The sequence below is a fragment of the Dacryopinax primogenitus genome (genome assembly GCF_000292625.1).
Source record: "Dacryopinax primogenitus strain DJM-731 SS1 chromosome Unknown DACRYscaffold_13, whole genome shotgun sequence".
In the NCBI taxonomy this organism is placed as follows: Eukaryota; Fungi; Basidiomycota; class Dacrymycetes; order Dacrymycetales; family Dacrymycetaceae; genus Dacryopinax; species Dacryopinax primogenitus.
In genome coordinates this window covers 321,515-336,920 of record NW_024467210.1, presented here as the reverse complement: position 1 = coordinate 336,920, position 15,406 = coordinate 321,515, and the positions used below count along the sequence as shown (strand labels likewise).

The following is a 15,406-nucleotide window of genomic DNA, read 5'->3' as shown; positions in this document are numbered from 1 at the left end:
CCGGACGCGACAGCATACCTCTCTATGACGGAGTGGCAAGGTGAGTTACCCTCCCCAACACGGAAGGAAGAGGATAGCCCCATATTAAAGCGGGTCGCGAGCCAGCAGGCACTCGGGCTAGGCAAGAAGCCCTCTCAGCCTATGACACCCCAGTCTCCAAAGGACCCCAACACTTCTGTTAGTTCGACAACATCGAGGGACTCCATTGCAGAAGGTTTCGGGACAAGCAGGATCTTCTCCCGTACCGCACAGCCAATGGAGGGTATCATCGCCGCCGTCTCATCCTCTCGTGAGTTCACTACGCCCTCACCTGAGAAGAGCCTTGCCTTGCCTGGTAAATTCAGGTGGAGTACGAATTCTCCCTCCGAGAGCGTGCAGGCTTCTGTCTATAACACGACTGCGGGTGAACAAAGTTTGCTGCTGCCAGGAAAGTTCAGATGGGATGCCGCTCCCTCAGAGCTCGCGCATACGTCCGTCTTCAACGGGACTACGGGCAATATGACCATGGGCGAGCAAAGCCTAAGCTTGCCCGGGAAGTTCCGATGGGGCCGCGTCTCCCTCCCTGGCACGCCTTCTCCAACACATACCCGAGAAGTTCGCAATCTGTCCGGCAGCCCGAATTCGAGCTTTACTGCTATCTCCTCGCTGGACCTTCAGAGCTTGCAGAGTCATGGCGAAGAACAAGTTTTCCGCGCACACGAAGAGATGCTTGAACATGTACGTGAGCAGAACGCATTGTTGTTGCATTTCCAAGAGGGACAGGAGGAGCGCGAGAATATCAAGAACACTGTTGGTGAACTCGTGGCAGATCTCCGGATGCTGGTCGATTCGGATACTGCTTCGTTACGTGCGAGTTCGCTTGGCCATGGAGATGAAGAACAACTCCGGCGTGAGATAGAAGATCTCAAGCGTACGCTCAGCGATGCAGAGATCCTAGCAAGGGAGGAGAGGGCAAAGAGGGCGATGTTGGAGCAAGACAATCAAGATATACAACTGAGAGCCGAGCGCGAAAAACAGAAGCTTGAACATGAAATCGCCGAGATGAAGGACGCCGTAGAAGATTTGAAGGAGACAAGTTTGGCACGAGAAGACGAGCTTGAACATCTGCGCGAACAGCTTCAGCAGAAGGAAGCCTCCATCAGTAGCCAAACAGAACGTACTACGTCAGCGGTTGAAGCTATCCAGGCCAGAGACGAAGAGATCGAAACGCTGATGCGTGAGCTTGAGGCCGCCCATAAGCGAGAACAAGAACTTCGCGACTCGACACCAAAGATCATTCCCACCCCTGAGACTGCGGCGTTTGAGGAGGCTCAAGGTCAATTAGAAGAGAAGGATAGGCACCTCAAGGAATTCCAGCAGAAGCTCGTTCATCTCGAGGACCAGCTGCGTGATCAAGCCAAAGCACTGAATAGCGCAACTCAGAAGAATGCGATACTTGATGCAGAAGTCAAAGCTCAGTGGGAAGGTGCCGAGAAAGCGACCGACAAGATCCAGGGTCTCGAAAAAGACAAAAAGGCAATTCTGTTGGACATGCAGAAGTTCCAAGCAGAGCGACGTGAACGAGAGGTTTCGATCAAGCAACAGATGCATGAGCTGGCCGAGAAGCTGAGCGAAGCCTGGACTTCTAAGGCGAAAATGGAGACCGATAAGGACGAGGTAAATTGCTCAGATTCATAACTGTGTTCAGCCACCTCTAACCGGGGAAACAGGCGACTGCTGCGCTGGCCACGGTACAAGCAGAGTTGGAATATGTCAAGGCTGAGCTCTCGCGCGTTTATGAAGAACTCCAGGTTCAGCAGAAAGAGCATGAAAACGTCCGCCACGCATTCGAACAACTACAGGACGAGAGCCAAGCTGTGCTCCAAGAACAATATGAAGCAACCGAAGCAAAGGAGCGGCTTGAGTCCCTTGTTCTAGAGCAGGACAAGGACCTCGCATCCACGACGTTGCGCATCATGGAGGGAGAAAAGGAGATCGACGCGCTCCGTGGGAATATAGCTCAACTCAAGAGGGATTATGAGCATCAACTGGCTAATCAAGCCCGCAAGATCGACGAAGCTACACATCGTGCTGAAGAAGCGGATAAGGCAAAGAACGACATCATCCGTCAGAAGGCAATGGAAGGCATCGATACTGACGGTTGGAGGTCCCAAGTTCAGGTGTTGAAGGACGAGAATGAGAAAATGAGGAAACGGCTGCACGATCTGCAAACACAAACGCGAGACAAGGAACTCGAGGTGGAAAGATTGAAGAAGTCTAGGGATGAAGTCAAAGACGACAAAGAAGGGTTGAACATTGCCCTTGAGGCAAAGCAGCAGGAACTTGACTTGGTAAGTCTATTCCTGCGATCGTTTTCAGACGCACTTACTGAGCGGTCTCCAGTTGAAGCGGAAATATGGCGTTAAGGGAATTGCCGGGGGGAATACTCCTGCTGCCAATCGCGTCCGTCCACCCTCTCGAGAGTCATTGCCTCTTCAAACCCCAGCGTTGCGAGCTCCGAGTAGAGAGGGTAAAGATCGTCGCGTGACATTGGGCGTGCTGGACCCTCTCTGCACCCTGAATGCACCGCCGACAATTGAAGCCTCGAAAGTCAGCCGACGATCCTCCCTTCTTTCAACGCCAACCCCAGTGTCAGCAGCGAACATGGCTTTAGCCAAATCTCAGCTGACATCTGCGAAAGCTTCTGCTGCTGGGGCGGCCAGAAGACTAAGTATGCCAGCCACTTCGCTTCAAAGACGCTCTTCGTCTGTTGGCATTCTGCCCAGATCCGGTTTTTCATCCCTCGCGCGCCCTCCTTCCGTCAGCCTGCAAAGTGTTGAAGATAAAGAAAACGAAGATATCGTAGACGACGTTTTGCCGAGGGCCAACCGAAGGCGCACCATGTTAGCCGCTTGATTTGATTTGGAAGGCATTGAGTTCTTGATCAATCCTACCCTGTTCTGGCTCTTTGTTATGTGAGGGATTATGTTGAGCTGCTTTGGCAGTTTTATGAGACTCGTCCATGTACTCATGCAAGTTATTCACGAACGTATCAGTGTAATATATGACACTTCGACATGATGTCCCGAAGCCACAGCCGAGGTAGTCAAAGACGCTCTTGACTGAGGGTCCACTAACTGAAATGAATTCAACATGTTCGACCCGGTTAACGTTACTTCACCATCCTGTGAAAACAGCACGGCAATGCTAACGAGGAAGCAAGGTCATACACAAGCAAGTCATGCAAACCGATAACCGCATGTTTCTCGTTAAAGCAGTCTGCCACGCCGTTTCTAAACATGGCGTGCAACTTGCCCGCTCTCTGTGCTTGGTGATCGTAAACCGGTGCCTGCAGTCGTCGGGAAGCTGTCTCAGGGGGGTTCCAACGAACCCCCAAATAAACTCAATGACCACTCATATTATACGCATGTTACGTCCATTCACAAAATCAAGTTAATGTGAAGCCTGACAATCGTACGGTTGTTACGTTGTCCCCTCTCTCCCTATCGGGGGAACCCCTAACCCACGCTGGCCGTGGCCGCATCTGGCAAACGAGAGAGCCGTCGTTAAGCCCAAAATCTGGACGGGCGCTTGTTGCTTACAACTGGTCTGTATTCCAACTCTGAGATGGCCGATAAGGGTGCCGGCTGATGAAAGCTAATATACTTTGATCGGAGAGAGGATGTTACAGCCAGATATAGGTCGACGTCGATCACTGTTGTCGGCGTCTGTGGCGTATTCGCCGATCAATCAGGTGGGTACGGTGAAACGAGTCATAGTAGCTGGGGCACACACGGACTGAGGAGGGGTGACATAACATTCTCTCGGGGAGCGGGCTGGATTCCCTTTTGCGATCAGACACGGTCTGAATCGAAATCAGCGAAAGCTTGGTGCGTTGTGCGCTGGCACCGACAGCCTGCATGGGCTGGCCTCCCCGTGGCTGCGTTATAAGCAGGGATCAGCAGGGATCAGCAAGCGAGCAAGCAGTCTCCTGTACCGTGATAAGCACACATGCATCGGGTCGCTCCGGGCTCCCGAAGAGGTTATCGAACCCACAAAAGTGCAGAACTCACGGCATTCCGGGTGCGTAGGGGGGTGCAGAAGGCCGGGTCAGCTTGATGCGACCCTTGCCGCTTCCCTCTTTCGCAACCCTCAGTTCGACCTTCTTGGCCTTCTCTTTGACCGAGGGCAGAGACACAGGACACGCACAGGACGATGAGCGAACTATAGTCGGGGTCGATGAGAGTGAGAGGCTGGAGACGTGTCGGGGATAATGCTCCGGATTTGCGGATAAGGCCTAGGGGGCAGGTCATCGCGTGCAACCTGCTCCTCACCGTCAGGCAATCACCACCACTTCCTCCTACACATTCATAGCTATCCTATGTATAATGTATTTCAAGTCTTACCAAAGTAAGTCCTATTTGGACAATAGCGGATCCTCTTTTTTCTTACACCCTGCCAGGGTTGATACTCTGACATGAACAAGTTGTTGAGCGCTTTGGGCGGCAGAACAGGAGTCGACGCGTTCATTGGTATGCCATATTCATCTGTTGTATGGATACACGATGCTGACTTTGGTGTAGGGACGCACGACCAAGCAGTTACCACCCTGGACTCCGCCAGCTCCGCAGGGGTTGCCAGTCAGCACAACATCATATCAAGTTTGTCCAACCAAGTATGCGTCTCCAACCCAGGGGGTGCAGTGACGAGGTCTGCCTTGACGGATACTACTGGTCGCTCCCCCAACATCAAGGTTAACAACGATAACGGAGGAGCTGAGTTCGTCGATGGAGAAGCTACTCACCCTTTCTCTTCCCCTCCTGCTTACGACGAAATATGCGACCCCACCAGGTATCCATCGGATCCATCTCCGGTGTCTGCCAACTCTCTACCACCTTCGTATCCCAATATCCTCCCACCGGTATACTCTCCCCCCAAGCAGAGGAAGAAGGCTCGTGTCAAGTACGTCTACGATGAACAGCTGCTTATCCAAGATGCAAGCAGGAGGGCGGCGGAGCAACATGCGAAGGAACAACAAGGTATGAGACTCTTGTGAGTAGTAGTACTATAGTACGAGTGACCTGCTAGTGTAGGCCAGGTCACATCCGTCAGCTCCCATAATGGTAGATCTTTCGTCGTCCGCTCTCTTTGCTACCTGTTTCTGCGCGAAATAGTGCTATTATTCCAAGTTTCAACATCAATGGTGTGTCCGGTAAGGGGGTGAAACTCTTGTTTCTAGATCTTCTTCCATCGGGGAGGAGCGTGAGGGAAGGAGTCGGGGGCGTATATCGAGGGGACACGGAGAAACGTCGGCGTCGGCGTCGGCGTGTCTGTGCCCGGCCGGGCGACGGTCAGCAAGTACTCGGGCAGCAAGCATGTAACATGTACACAGAGTGTCGTATGGGTATGTATACAGTCTGTAGACAGCGACACGACTGGGCTAAGCGCGCACACAGTTCACGGGGCAACATGTGACAGGTCTGATCGGTTTGATCGGTCTCGTGCAGGGGTAGATGTATAATTAATTTCCGGGGCGTTGCGGACGCCGACTTGTGTGGTGTCGTAATTAAAGGCACGAGGGCAGGCAGTGAGCAGTGTGCAGCAATAGGTGCACAAGAGCGGAAAAGGTGGGTGACGTAAGCAGCTCAGTCTGCTTCGGTGTATCAGGATTGAAAGTTGGGCATTCAGTGGGCGGAAGCGAGTAAGGGGCAGGGGGGCAAGGGGTTGGAGTACTCGGTATGGCGGTATTACATACTCCATGCTTGAAGGAGGAGGTATGTAATAGTTACGGTGATACTCGGGTTTACGGTAGGGTAATACGGAGGGAAGGTGAGACTGTTTTCGGTCAGGGCGGGGAGGAGGGGGCTGGTGGTGGGTTCGGGAGTGGGAGACAGAGCGGGAGGTTGAAGGAGATTTCGAGAAAAGTTGGTCGAGTTCTGTTGGCGCTGCATGCTGCCGTTTGCCGTTACGTGCATGGGTGGATCGTAGTTATTCAACCGTTGTGAGCGTCTCCCGCCGGCGAAAGGACCGTGTTGGACAACCGAGCGCTGCTGGGGTCGTTTCTGAGTCTGATACGGTAGCTAAGGCTCAGTCATCTGTCAAGTGATCATTCTACCCTCTAACATTGAAGCTTAGTTTAAATTTTTGCGGTCGACTACGCGGGCGCTTAGATTGTCCTCGCTCTCATTGTGTGCTGTGAGAGAGGAGGAAGGACAAGGGACAAGGGACTATTAAGGGGGAATATTTGGTGGAGAGCGGAGGCAGATGAGGCGGTGCATGGCAATTGAGAAGGGATTAGTATATGTACGTACTTACTTTGTACCACTGGATATTTGTGTATGTGTGCATGCTGCTGGCTGCTGTATATACGCTGGGTAAGGTGTTATGTGATGAGTGTGGGGTGTATGTAGGCTGCGATGTGCTGCGGTTGGTGTGCGGATGTGTAGCTGTGCTGGCTGGGTATTGCGTTGGATGTAGGCTGGCTAGTTTGAGTGAAGATGCCGAGTAATTTAGCACAAGAGAGAGAAGTAGTTAGTAGCTTTACTTTGGAGTAATAAACGTATGAAATATATGTACGCAAGAGTGAAAAAAAAGGAAGATAAAGTATAAGAAAGTGACAAGGCTGTGCATGGTAGAGAAAGAGGTAGAAATGCACTGCCTTTTGCGCCGTTCGTTGGTGTGTTGTGCACTTTCACTACTCACAGCGCCTCTCCCTTTACTACCACTTTATCCCTCCTCCTCCTCGACCTCTCTACCTCCTCTCTCGGCGCCTCTCTCTTCTTCACCACCACCATATCTCCCTTCTTCACCATCACCTTCTCACCAACAATGCGCAAGATATTCAAGAAACCAGCAAAGCCAGCACCTTACACTTCCCCAGAACCCATCGACCCTCCCACAGATCCATACGCACTACAACAACCCGTCCTCCCAACCTCAGCTCAACACCCTCAACGTCGCTCACCGACAAAGGACTCCTTTGGCCCAGTACGCTCGGGTGTCCTTACTCCTCCTCGATCTCAGAGTCCGGAGAAGGAGAGAGAACAGCCCCTGTCAGAAGACTTCACTTGGGTAACAACGAGCGCTACCCCAACAACCGAGTACTCCTACCCTTCCCTCTCCTCCCACCCACATTCCCACCCACACTCCCACTACCCTACCACCCCTTCCCCGAGCACGCCCGATCAGCCCCAACAGAAGAAACACGGGATTTTCGCATGGATCAAGTCCGACAACGGTCATGCGAGGGTGAGGGAGCCAGAGGAACTCATCTACCGCGGGGGGCAGGAGCAGCCTCTGCCCCCGACGCCCCAAAGTGGGTATACGGGCTATGGACCACAGAACGCTGTTCTCGCTCCGGCACCTTTGCTGGGAAAACGTTTTCTGGGCCTCGGGGGTGGAAGGGAGAGGGAACGGGAGCGGGAGCGGGAACGGGAACGATCGGCTTCTGGACAGCAGGAGCTACCCGCACTCGAGACCCGCGACATCAGAGATCTGAGAGAGCTCGACCCGTACATCCCTAGTCCTAACGGCACGGATAAGACCGTACGTCCTCGGACGGACTCGCGTACCCTCCCCTCCCCTGCTGCTGCCCCAGTGCATCAGGACCGAGATAGGGAAGAGCGAGTCAGGGGATGGAGAGCGAATCTCCTCGCTGCTTCCCTCGGTGGGCCGAGGGCGGAAGACGCGGGGATGAACTCCTGGGAAAGCAGGAAGAGCTCGTATTCCGAGCGAGGTGAGCGAGATAGGGAGGGAAAGACGGCGAACGTCGGGAAGAGGAAGGCTTTGGAGCACAAGGACGTGGTGGGCATGAATAGCTGGGAAAGTAGGAGGAGTGCTAAGAGCTCGAAGAGCGTTAGGAAGGACGGGAGGGAGAGGGATAGACCCCCACATGCGAATGGGGATGATGGGTGGGACATTACCCGTGAGATCGGTACGTGCTTTACCGTGGTGTGCAGTTGGGATTGGAGTTGGCTGACTGAGTCTGCCTGTGTAGGATGGCTAACGGCACACGCGAGCGAGGACTGGGTGCGCGTACTCGACCTCTGCGAACGGGCAAAGGAGTCGGACGTTACGGCAAAAGAGGCCGCAAAGGCACTTCGGAAGGATATCAAGTATGGTGAGCCGCCTGCGCAGGTCAGCGCCGCTCGGCTCTGGGCGATCCTTTTGCGCAACTGTGGCGAGCCGTTCGTCTGTGAGTCGTCTCTTTCCTTTTCGCTCTGCGGCGAGTCGAGTGGTGGCTCATGCGATGCGTGAACAGCGTTGTGCGCCAGCAAGAAGTTCATGGATGCGGTCGAGATTATCCTGACGAAAGAGAACCCCCACCCGGTAGTGACAGAACGGCTCAAGCACGTCCTCGCCTCCGCCGCATATACCTGGCCATCTGCGGGCGTGGAGCTCGATGGGAAGCGAGGCGGCTTTGTAGGGTTGTGGAGGAAAGTCAGGCCCAAGGACGCGCCGGAGGAAGGATACCCGTTTGACGACTCGGACCCGATGTTCAACCCTCCTAGCACGCCTAGCCATCTCTTACCCAGCACTCAACCAGAGCCACAACGAGCTTCTCTCCCAGTCCCACTCGCGCGGACAGCAAGTGGACAGAACCTCCCCTCCCTTGCCCTCCCCACCCCGTCCGCATACGCCCAGCCCAGACTCGCACAGCGCAAGTCTGCCCGCGTCATCTCACCCGAAGAAGACCGTCGTCGGCTGCTAGAAGAATGCGATATCGCTAAATCGAACGCGACGCTCTTGCGAGAAGCGCTCGTGTACGCCAAGCCAGAGGGACTGGAGGAAAACGCGCTCATACAAGAATTTTGGCAAAAGTGTTTCAAGAGTCAGGAGATAATCGCCAGTCAGCTCGAGTGGGCTGCTGCGCAGGCCCAGCGCTCGCGTGAGCTTATACAGCAGCAACAGGGGTTGTCGTCACCCCCGCCCAGCAATATAATCATCTCCCCTGCTTCGCCTAGTTCTGCGGGATCGCTGCCCACACCCCCGTTCGCTATCCCGAACGGTCAACGGACGCCTTCTCCACCCTCGCAGAGGCCGCTGCCTGTGCCCCCGGCAGGAGCAGCAGGAGTGAGGGAGAAGGAGACGAAGGAGGAACAACTGTTCGCTGCCCTGTTGGGGGCGCATCAGGAGCTGCTCGAGGTGTTTAAGATCTACGAGGAGCACGCCAGGGTCGGGGTGGAGGATACGGAGGAAAGAGAGGTGGAGGAGCGTAGTAAGCGGGAGGTGCGCATGGACAGACGGGTAAGGGATTGTTCCTGCTCTTTCGTGAGAGGGCGCTGACAAGGTACTAGGATTTACAGTATCTTAACGCTGAGGGGTACTTGGATACCCGCTTTGGAGCATCGGGGGGATCAAGCAGCCAGGTCGCGACGCCTTCGCCCTCCCAGCCAGGGAGTAGAAGCGCATCCCCCATCAATGCAGGGTATGCAGGCAGCACGGGGCACCTGAGCCATCCGCTGCCTACGCCGCCTGTTCCGCATTTGGCCCCTCCGCCTCATGCGCCCTCAGGGCCGAGGAGGAGGACGCCTTCCCCCGAGGGGACACCAAGGCGTAAAAGCACCGATTCATTCGCTCCTTCTATCGGGGCTGCTGTTGCTGCTGTTTCTGCTACTGTGGCAGCGGCCGTTGCGCCAACGACGCCCGTCGCTGCGCCGATTCCTGGGAAACCGAATGGTCTACGTTTGGAACCGGCGTACTACTTGGTCAATGGGAGTGCCCCTCCTACGGATGATGAGTCTTCTAGCGTGCCGAATACGCCTGTGAAGCCGAGTGCTAAGGCTCTTGGGAAGAGACCAGTCAAGCCACTCGAGGAGGATGACGATAGTGCGTTTTTCCCTCATTGGGGACATGCAGATGCTGACTCTGTTCGCAGATCCCTTCGATCCCGATGACCTTTTCAAAGAGCAGGGTACGCCTCGCCCTTTGCCTAACGAGGAGGAAGAGGAGGAAGCAGGATACGATCCTATCAAGATCCAGCTCGGACTATGGAAACCGGTCAAGTACGCGTACGATGCTGCGGCAGAACGGGAAGCCGAGCGACGGAGGATGCAGTTGAGGGAAGTCACTACTTATTGAATGGTCTTTTCGAGAGTTTGTTTTGCTTGCATTCTTGTTTCCTCTCTGTCTCTCTGTGTCTTATCATATCCTGTCATGTCCTCTGTTCCCTCTTCGCGGCGTGTTTGGAGCTAATCGGCTTCTCTCCCCGGCATCCAGCGGGTTGTATTTTCTGTCTCCCGAGTCATGTTCTTCCCGGTCCAAGGGTGGGACGTGTTTACCATGCATCAGTTATATCATACCAGTATTTCATTCAATGCAGTCGTGATCCAACGGGAGTGGACTAGATTGAATTTGCACTTGAGATAATTGGGCTGTGCCCCACGCTGTAGCACGTGACCAAATCGGGAGAGTCACGTGCGACGTGCCTTGTGTCGTAAGGGTCCAATGAGCGCCCTGGTTATTTCTTACACTTTTATCTATACATGTCTTCCTCTATCCCCTCGACTAGTGACTCCTCTCGCTCTCCTCCCGCTCTCCCAACGCCGCCTTTCTCTGTGACATCTGATAAGAGACTCCAAGCCTCTCATGTTACGCCCACAAAGTTCACGCCAGCGCCCACGCGCAACGAAGGCAAGCACAAGTTTCCGCTCCATCCATCGTCCTCCGCCCCCATATCTTCCTCTCATGCGAAGCGGGCAGAATCACTTCCATCTACCTATTGCCATACAGCAGATATCTCTTCCCAAGGTTCCTTTCCGTTGCGGCCTTCATCGAACAGCGTGATCCCACCAGAACAGGCCACCATGATCAACGCCATGAAAGGGGAGCTCGTGGATGCAACTATTGAATTCGATTTCGCTCGTCTATATAACCTAAACGATGACGCGCTTCAAAAGGACACCAACGCTATCTTTGAACGATGGAACAGCCGGTGGACCGAACTGCAGTCTAATTCAGAACGGACGTGTTATGCCCCTCTGATGGAACTGTTCAACTCAGCATTGGACGAATATCACTCCCATTGCAAGACCACTCGGTTTGCCTTTTTCTCCGTATACGACCGGCTGATGCAAGAAGCTGGGCCATGCCATGCAGCCCTGAAACCCGACTTCCTCCGCAGCAAGCGCCCAATCGGATCGGAAACTGTGGGCTGGGCCAGCGTGGAAGGGTCTGGAGACGCTAAGGGACGTATGGTAGAGCTTGTCGGACAAGTTGCCACATATGCACGTTGTGCTCTACAAGCGCACCGTGACAGGCGATGTTCCGTCGACTTCGCATACAACAACCAAACTTGCGAGCTGCGATTTCTCCTTTTCCACCGCGGAGGCTTGGTTGGGTCTCCTCTATTCCGATTACAAATTCAAACTCCGGATCAGTTGAAAGAAGTGATCAGATATGTGGTCGCAACAAGTCAAGGACCTCCTCCGGCATTTGTCTCGGGTTCTGACCCTACGAAGGGCGTAGTGGGATACTCTAGTCGGAAGTCCTATCGCTTCGTCAAGGTCATCTCCAACCGAGCAGTCGTGCGCGGACGCGCAACGTACGTGGCTGAGTTCGTATTGGGTACGCAATTCTCTTCGTATTTCTCATGTCCCCCCGCTTACTCCTTCCACTTCCAGACGCTCCTGTTACAACCGACCAGGAACGTCCCTCCGGAGATGATAGGCTGGTTGAGCAAATGAAGAATGCTGCCATCGTGGACCATTCAGCTGTGCCTCTATGTGCGACGGACACGGTCCGGAAGGCGATGGATGCATCGTCTGACGGGAATGGTCAAACGATCACGTCGGAGTGGAATGTGCGATTGCGAGAAGGGATGGGGGCAGGGAAAGGAGCAGCAGGACCGGGAGGAGAAGCACGAAAGAGAATCTTGTCCGAACCCCGAACCCCGAACCCCGATAAAGGAACGTACCCGACAGGGCAGACGGGCTCAGGGCAACTGGATGAAAATTGCGGCAACACCAACCTTCACGACTTCAACCATGTCCGAAGGGGGGCCAAGCGATCCCCTGCTTTTCCACTCGTTTCCGATTTCCCCGCGTTCACTGCCAACGACAAAAGAAGTACAGGCCGAACAACCGGTTGAGATCAAGCACCAGGAGACTTCTCCGTCCTGTGCATTGCGACAAGAAACACCTGCCTCCCTCTCGCAAAATTTTGCGTGCCAAACTTCCGGAACCATCCCCGATGAACTGCCCCACGTGAATGATGGGCAAACAGCGCCTCCCGGGGCCGTTCATTATCAAGATCTCATATCCGTTGGCAGATCGCAATTACGAGGCCATCATGCTGCAAAAGGTCTCAGGACAGTTCGGTGTTCCTCGATTCGTCGAGGCTTGGACATCTCAGCTCGAGAGCGGCGCAGAATTTATGACTGCGCCGTTCGACAAGGATTGGAAACCATGGCCGATATTCTCATCAGACTCAGAAGCAACAACGATCGCGTCGAATCATATATCATCATGCAAACCAAGGGGGGATCGCTCAGCTCGGCGAGAGGACCGAGGGAGTTGTTGATCAGTATATTGCTTGCGATGACTGGTGAGACGGTTTATTATGCCTGCCGTATTGGTTTTGACTCCTGTCTTCAAGGCTCAGTGCGCTGGTCGAGAACGGATACTATCACCGGGACGTCAGCATAGGCAATATCTTGCTTATTCCTGACGGCATGTCATGCGAAGCGCCCCTTGAGTACGTCATTCAGCATTTATTAACCCTCACCGATGGTTGCTAATATGGACAGTAGACCTTACCGTGCACTGGTTGGAGAAGGTCCGTGTTTCGGCGTGCTGATTGACGGTGACTAGGCAGTTCCTATTGACGGGGCGCGACAGATCCAGTCGTCCCGACATGTGAGTATCATTCTTTGCTGGTCTAGGATGATGGTGATGCATATGACCAGGGCACGCTGCCATTTATGTCGATGAGGCTCAATTGGGCCGTGTGGATGCATGAAGAGTGTCGCAGCACGCCAGTGGATGACCTGGAGTCATATATGCATGTGCTTTATTGGACAGTACTTGATATTGGCCGTCGCAAGGGCATACACACAAGAGCAGAGAAGGAGGTTTTCACGCTGTACAATGCCGATGATGTGAAAAGCAACAGGCAACGGGCAGAGGGGCACAAGGTCCTCAACAAAAGCAAACTCGTCATTGTCGAACTTTTCAAGCAAGTACTCAAAGACTGGTGGGAGATCTCTATGGAAGGGTCGCAGAAGCTAGACACAGCCCAATGGGACTCGACCGCCATCGTCGAACTGTTTCAGACTACTATGTTGAAGTACCTCGAGGCGGGTTACAAACATCTCAAAACTATTCCGGAAGCCTCCTGGGACACCATTCTCGCTTCCGTCTCACTTACGCATGCTGTATAGATATGTTAGTAACATGCTTAATTACTGTAATTGGCGGACTTGAATATCGCCCAAGTGAGCCATGTTCCACCCCGGGATGTTTACGCAAACAAGTCGTGCACTAGTCATCGCTTATTTCGCCATCTGCTATAACAACCTATCCTAAAGGACTTTCCCCAGCGAGTCGATCTCCCATTCTTGGCCGCATCCAGGCACGTCAGTCTATACTTGAAGAACAGTTTCTGTCGACAACCGTCGGTCACAGGCCGGGGCTATCCAAGTCGTGTCACTTACGCCGCGTCAATCACGCGACACGATCATTCACCCTTGATCCTCAATATCCTTTGAGAACACATCCAGTGTCTACGTGGTGTCCATATCTTTCGTACCACTCTCTGTGCTGATGGAGAGAGATGGCGAGCTGCTCGTGCGGGACTCAACGTATCTCCAGAATGTTCCCTTCCATTCTTCCTCCTCCACTCCAGTCACATCTTCCCCACCGGAACTAGGAGTATCGGCTTCGCCAACCTCAACTTCCACTGGACCAAATCCTGGGAGTACCTCTTGCGCTTCCGGCACAGTATCCCAGGAAGATTCGCTCTGCCACTCATCGAGCGACTCCATTACGCCAGAACAGGACGCCATTATAACGAAATGGGACCTCGCAGATGCGACTATTACAGCCAATTTTGCTTGCCTATATGACCTGAATGACAACGCACTCCAGGGATCCACTGAGGCTTTCCATGACAAGTTGGAAGCTCAGTGGTGTGGATTGCAGAATACAAACGGACGGACGTGTCACGAAATTCTTGTGGCCCTCTTCAACTCAATCTTGGAGGACTATCATACCAAGATCCAGACGCTTGATCCAGTTGTCATCTTTTTGGTATACGACCGGTCTATGCATGGGCGTGGCCTAAGCAAGGCTGCCCTAGATCTCCCTGTCCTTGGGTGTGCTCGCAAGATCGAGCGGAACACCGCGGACTGGGCTGATGTGGATGTGTTCGGAGAGGTCAAAGGAGTGAAGACAGAGGCTATCTCACGAAGCACGATGTACGCACGTCGCTGTCTGCAAGCACAACGTGGAAAGCGGTGTTCCCTCTTGGCTTCTGGTACCAACCCCAAGCCGGCCATCTGTAGTTCCTACGTTTCCACCGTGGCGGTTTGGTGGGGTGCGACAAAGTCTGCCAAACCGCGGATGCTCTCCCTGAGCTGCGACGAAGGATTGGGCTTGCCGTACGTGGCCATATGCGCATACTGTTCTGCAGCCGAGCGGCCGGCAAGACGGTCGTAGTCTACAGATGGCCGCGGGGAGAGGTCAGAAAGGTCGATATCTTCCGCATTCTGTTCCTCTGGTGGGACAGGATTCGCGTTATGCCGAACAGGGGGAAGAGGAGCAGCAGAAGGGGCGATAGGCGAGTCTTTCTGACCAAGCTCGAACTCAGTCTGAACATCCCGATTATATGCGTCCTTGCATTCCCGCACGATCCGCTTTAGTCGCCGAACAAGCTTGAGCACCTCGTCCCCGTGCCTGAATCTCCGGTTCGCACTTCATACGGTTCATCCAGCCGACTAGAACATCACGTGCCTCCTTGTTGTGTACAAAGTCGACACGGAAAAAGACTTGCAGCCAACAGCGCATGACGAGCATCGTCCGCAGGCGTACGATCTTGCGTACAACTTCTTGTCGCTTGATCTCGGTGGGGTGATAGTCTGCGGGAGGTTGCTGAAGAGTCCACATAAAGCGCATGATGAGCAATCGTGCGAGCGCTGCAGGAGGGAGAAACGGTCGATAGGAGATAAGGGTGTCGAGGAGGATGTCATAGTCCAAGCTCGAGGTGAGCTGGGCGATCCAGCGCTCAAGGGTGCATGCAAGTAGGTTTCGCCTGACCGGGCCTTGAGTAGGTGTCGGAGGTTGTACGTTTATGAACGCACTTTGCCTGGGAGGGCCTGTTGGGACGACCGGCGGGGTGGGAGTGGACCAGAGGATAAACCTCGGGTCATCGGGTGGCAAAGGGTTGACCGCGTCGCCGTTCTCGAACGGGACGGGCGATGTACGATTGCTCG

The 15,406-nt window shown here is 54.0% G+C and overlaps 3 protein-coding genes across 3 annotated transcripts; 2 read left to right on the top strand and 1 right to left on the bottom strand.

Moving 5' to 3' along the window:
* Window positions 1-3,990: 3,990 nt before the first annotated feature.
* DACRYDRAFT_16809 (uncharacterized protein) lies at window positions 3,991-5,500 on the top strand (the record flags this gene model as incomplete). The annotated part of the gene is given in 6 exon segments (XM_040771228.1): window positions 3,991-4,062; window positions 4,380-4,389; window positions 4,563-5,031; window positions 5,154-5,182; window positions 5,219-5,383; window positions 5,403-5,500. The coding sequence occupies 6 exon segments, from the start codon at window positions 3,991-3,993 to the stop codon at window positions 5,498-5,500; spliced, it is 843 nt and encodes a 280-aa protein (XP_040627148.1).
* A 1,398-nt stretch (window positions 5,501-6,898) lies between these two features.
* DACRYDRAFT_117303 (uncharacterized protein) lies at window positions 6,899-10,269 on the top strand. The gene is made up of 6 exons (XM_040770358.1): window positions 6,899-7,782; window positions 7,831-7,912; window positions 7,976-8,173; window positions 8,240-9,225; window positions 9,276-9,807; window positions 9,857-10,269. The coding sequence occupies exons 1-6, from the start codon at window positions 7,672-7,674 to the stop codon at window positions 10,057-10,059; spliced, it is 2,112 nt and encodes a 703-aa protein (XP_040627147.1). The 5' UTR covers window positions 6,899-7,671; the 3' UTR covers window positions 10,060-10,269.
* Window positions 10,270-14,444: 4,175 nt separating this feature from the next.
* Window positions 14,445-15,343, bottom strand: DACRYDRAFT_117302 (uncharacterized protein; the record flags this gene model as incomplete). The annotated part of the gene is made up of 3 exons (XM_040770357.1): window positions 14,445-14,857; window positions 14,913-15,182; window positions 15,275-15,343. The coding sequence occupies 3 exons, from the start codon at window positions 15,341-15,343 to the stop codon at window positions 14,483-14,485; spliced, it is 714 nt and encodes a 237-aa protein (XP_040627146.1). The 3' UTR covers window positions 14,445-14,482.
* Between the last annotated feature and the right edge of the window lie 63 nt (window positions 15,344-15,406).

Bases quoted from the DNA above. Each gene is read 5' to 3' on its own strand.
- DACRYDRAFT_117303 (XM_040770358.1), top strand. From the start codon at position 7,672: ATGAACTCCTGGGAAAGCAGGAAGAGCTCGTATTCCGAGCGAGGTGAG. The intron at 7,783-7,830 runs GTGGGCATGAAT...AAGAGCTCGAAG, and splicing joins CTTTGGAGCACAAGGACGTG to AGCGTTAGGAAGGACGGGAG. The intron at 8,174-8,239 runs GTGAGTCGTCTC...ATGCGTGAACAG, and splicing joins CTGTGGCGAGCCGTTCGTCT to CGTTGTGCGCCAGCAAGAAG.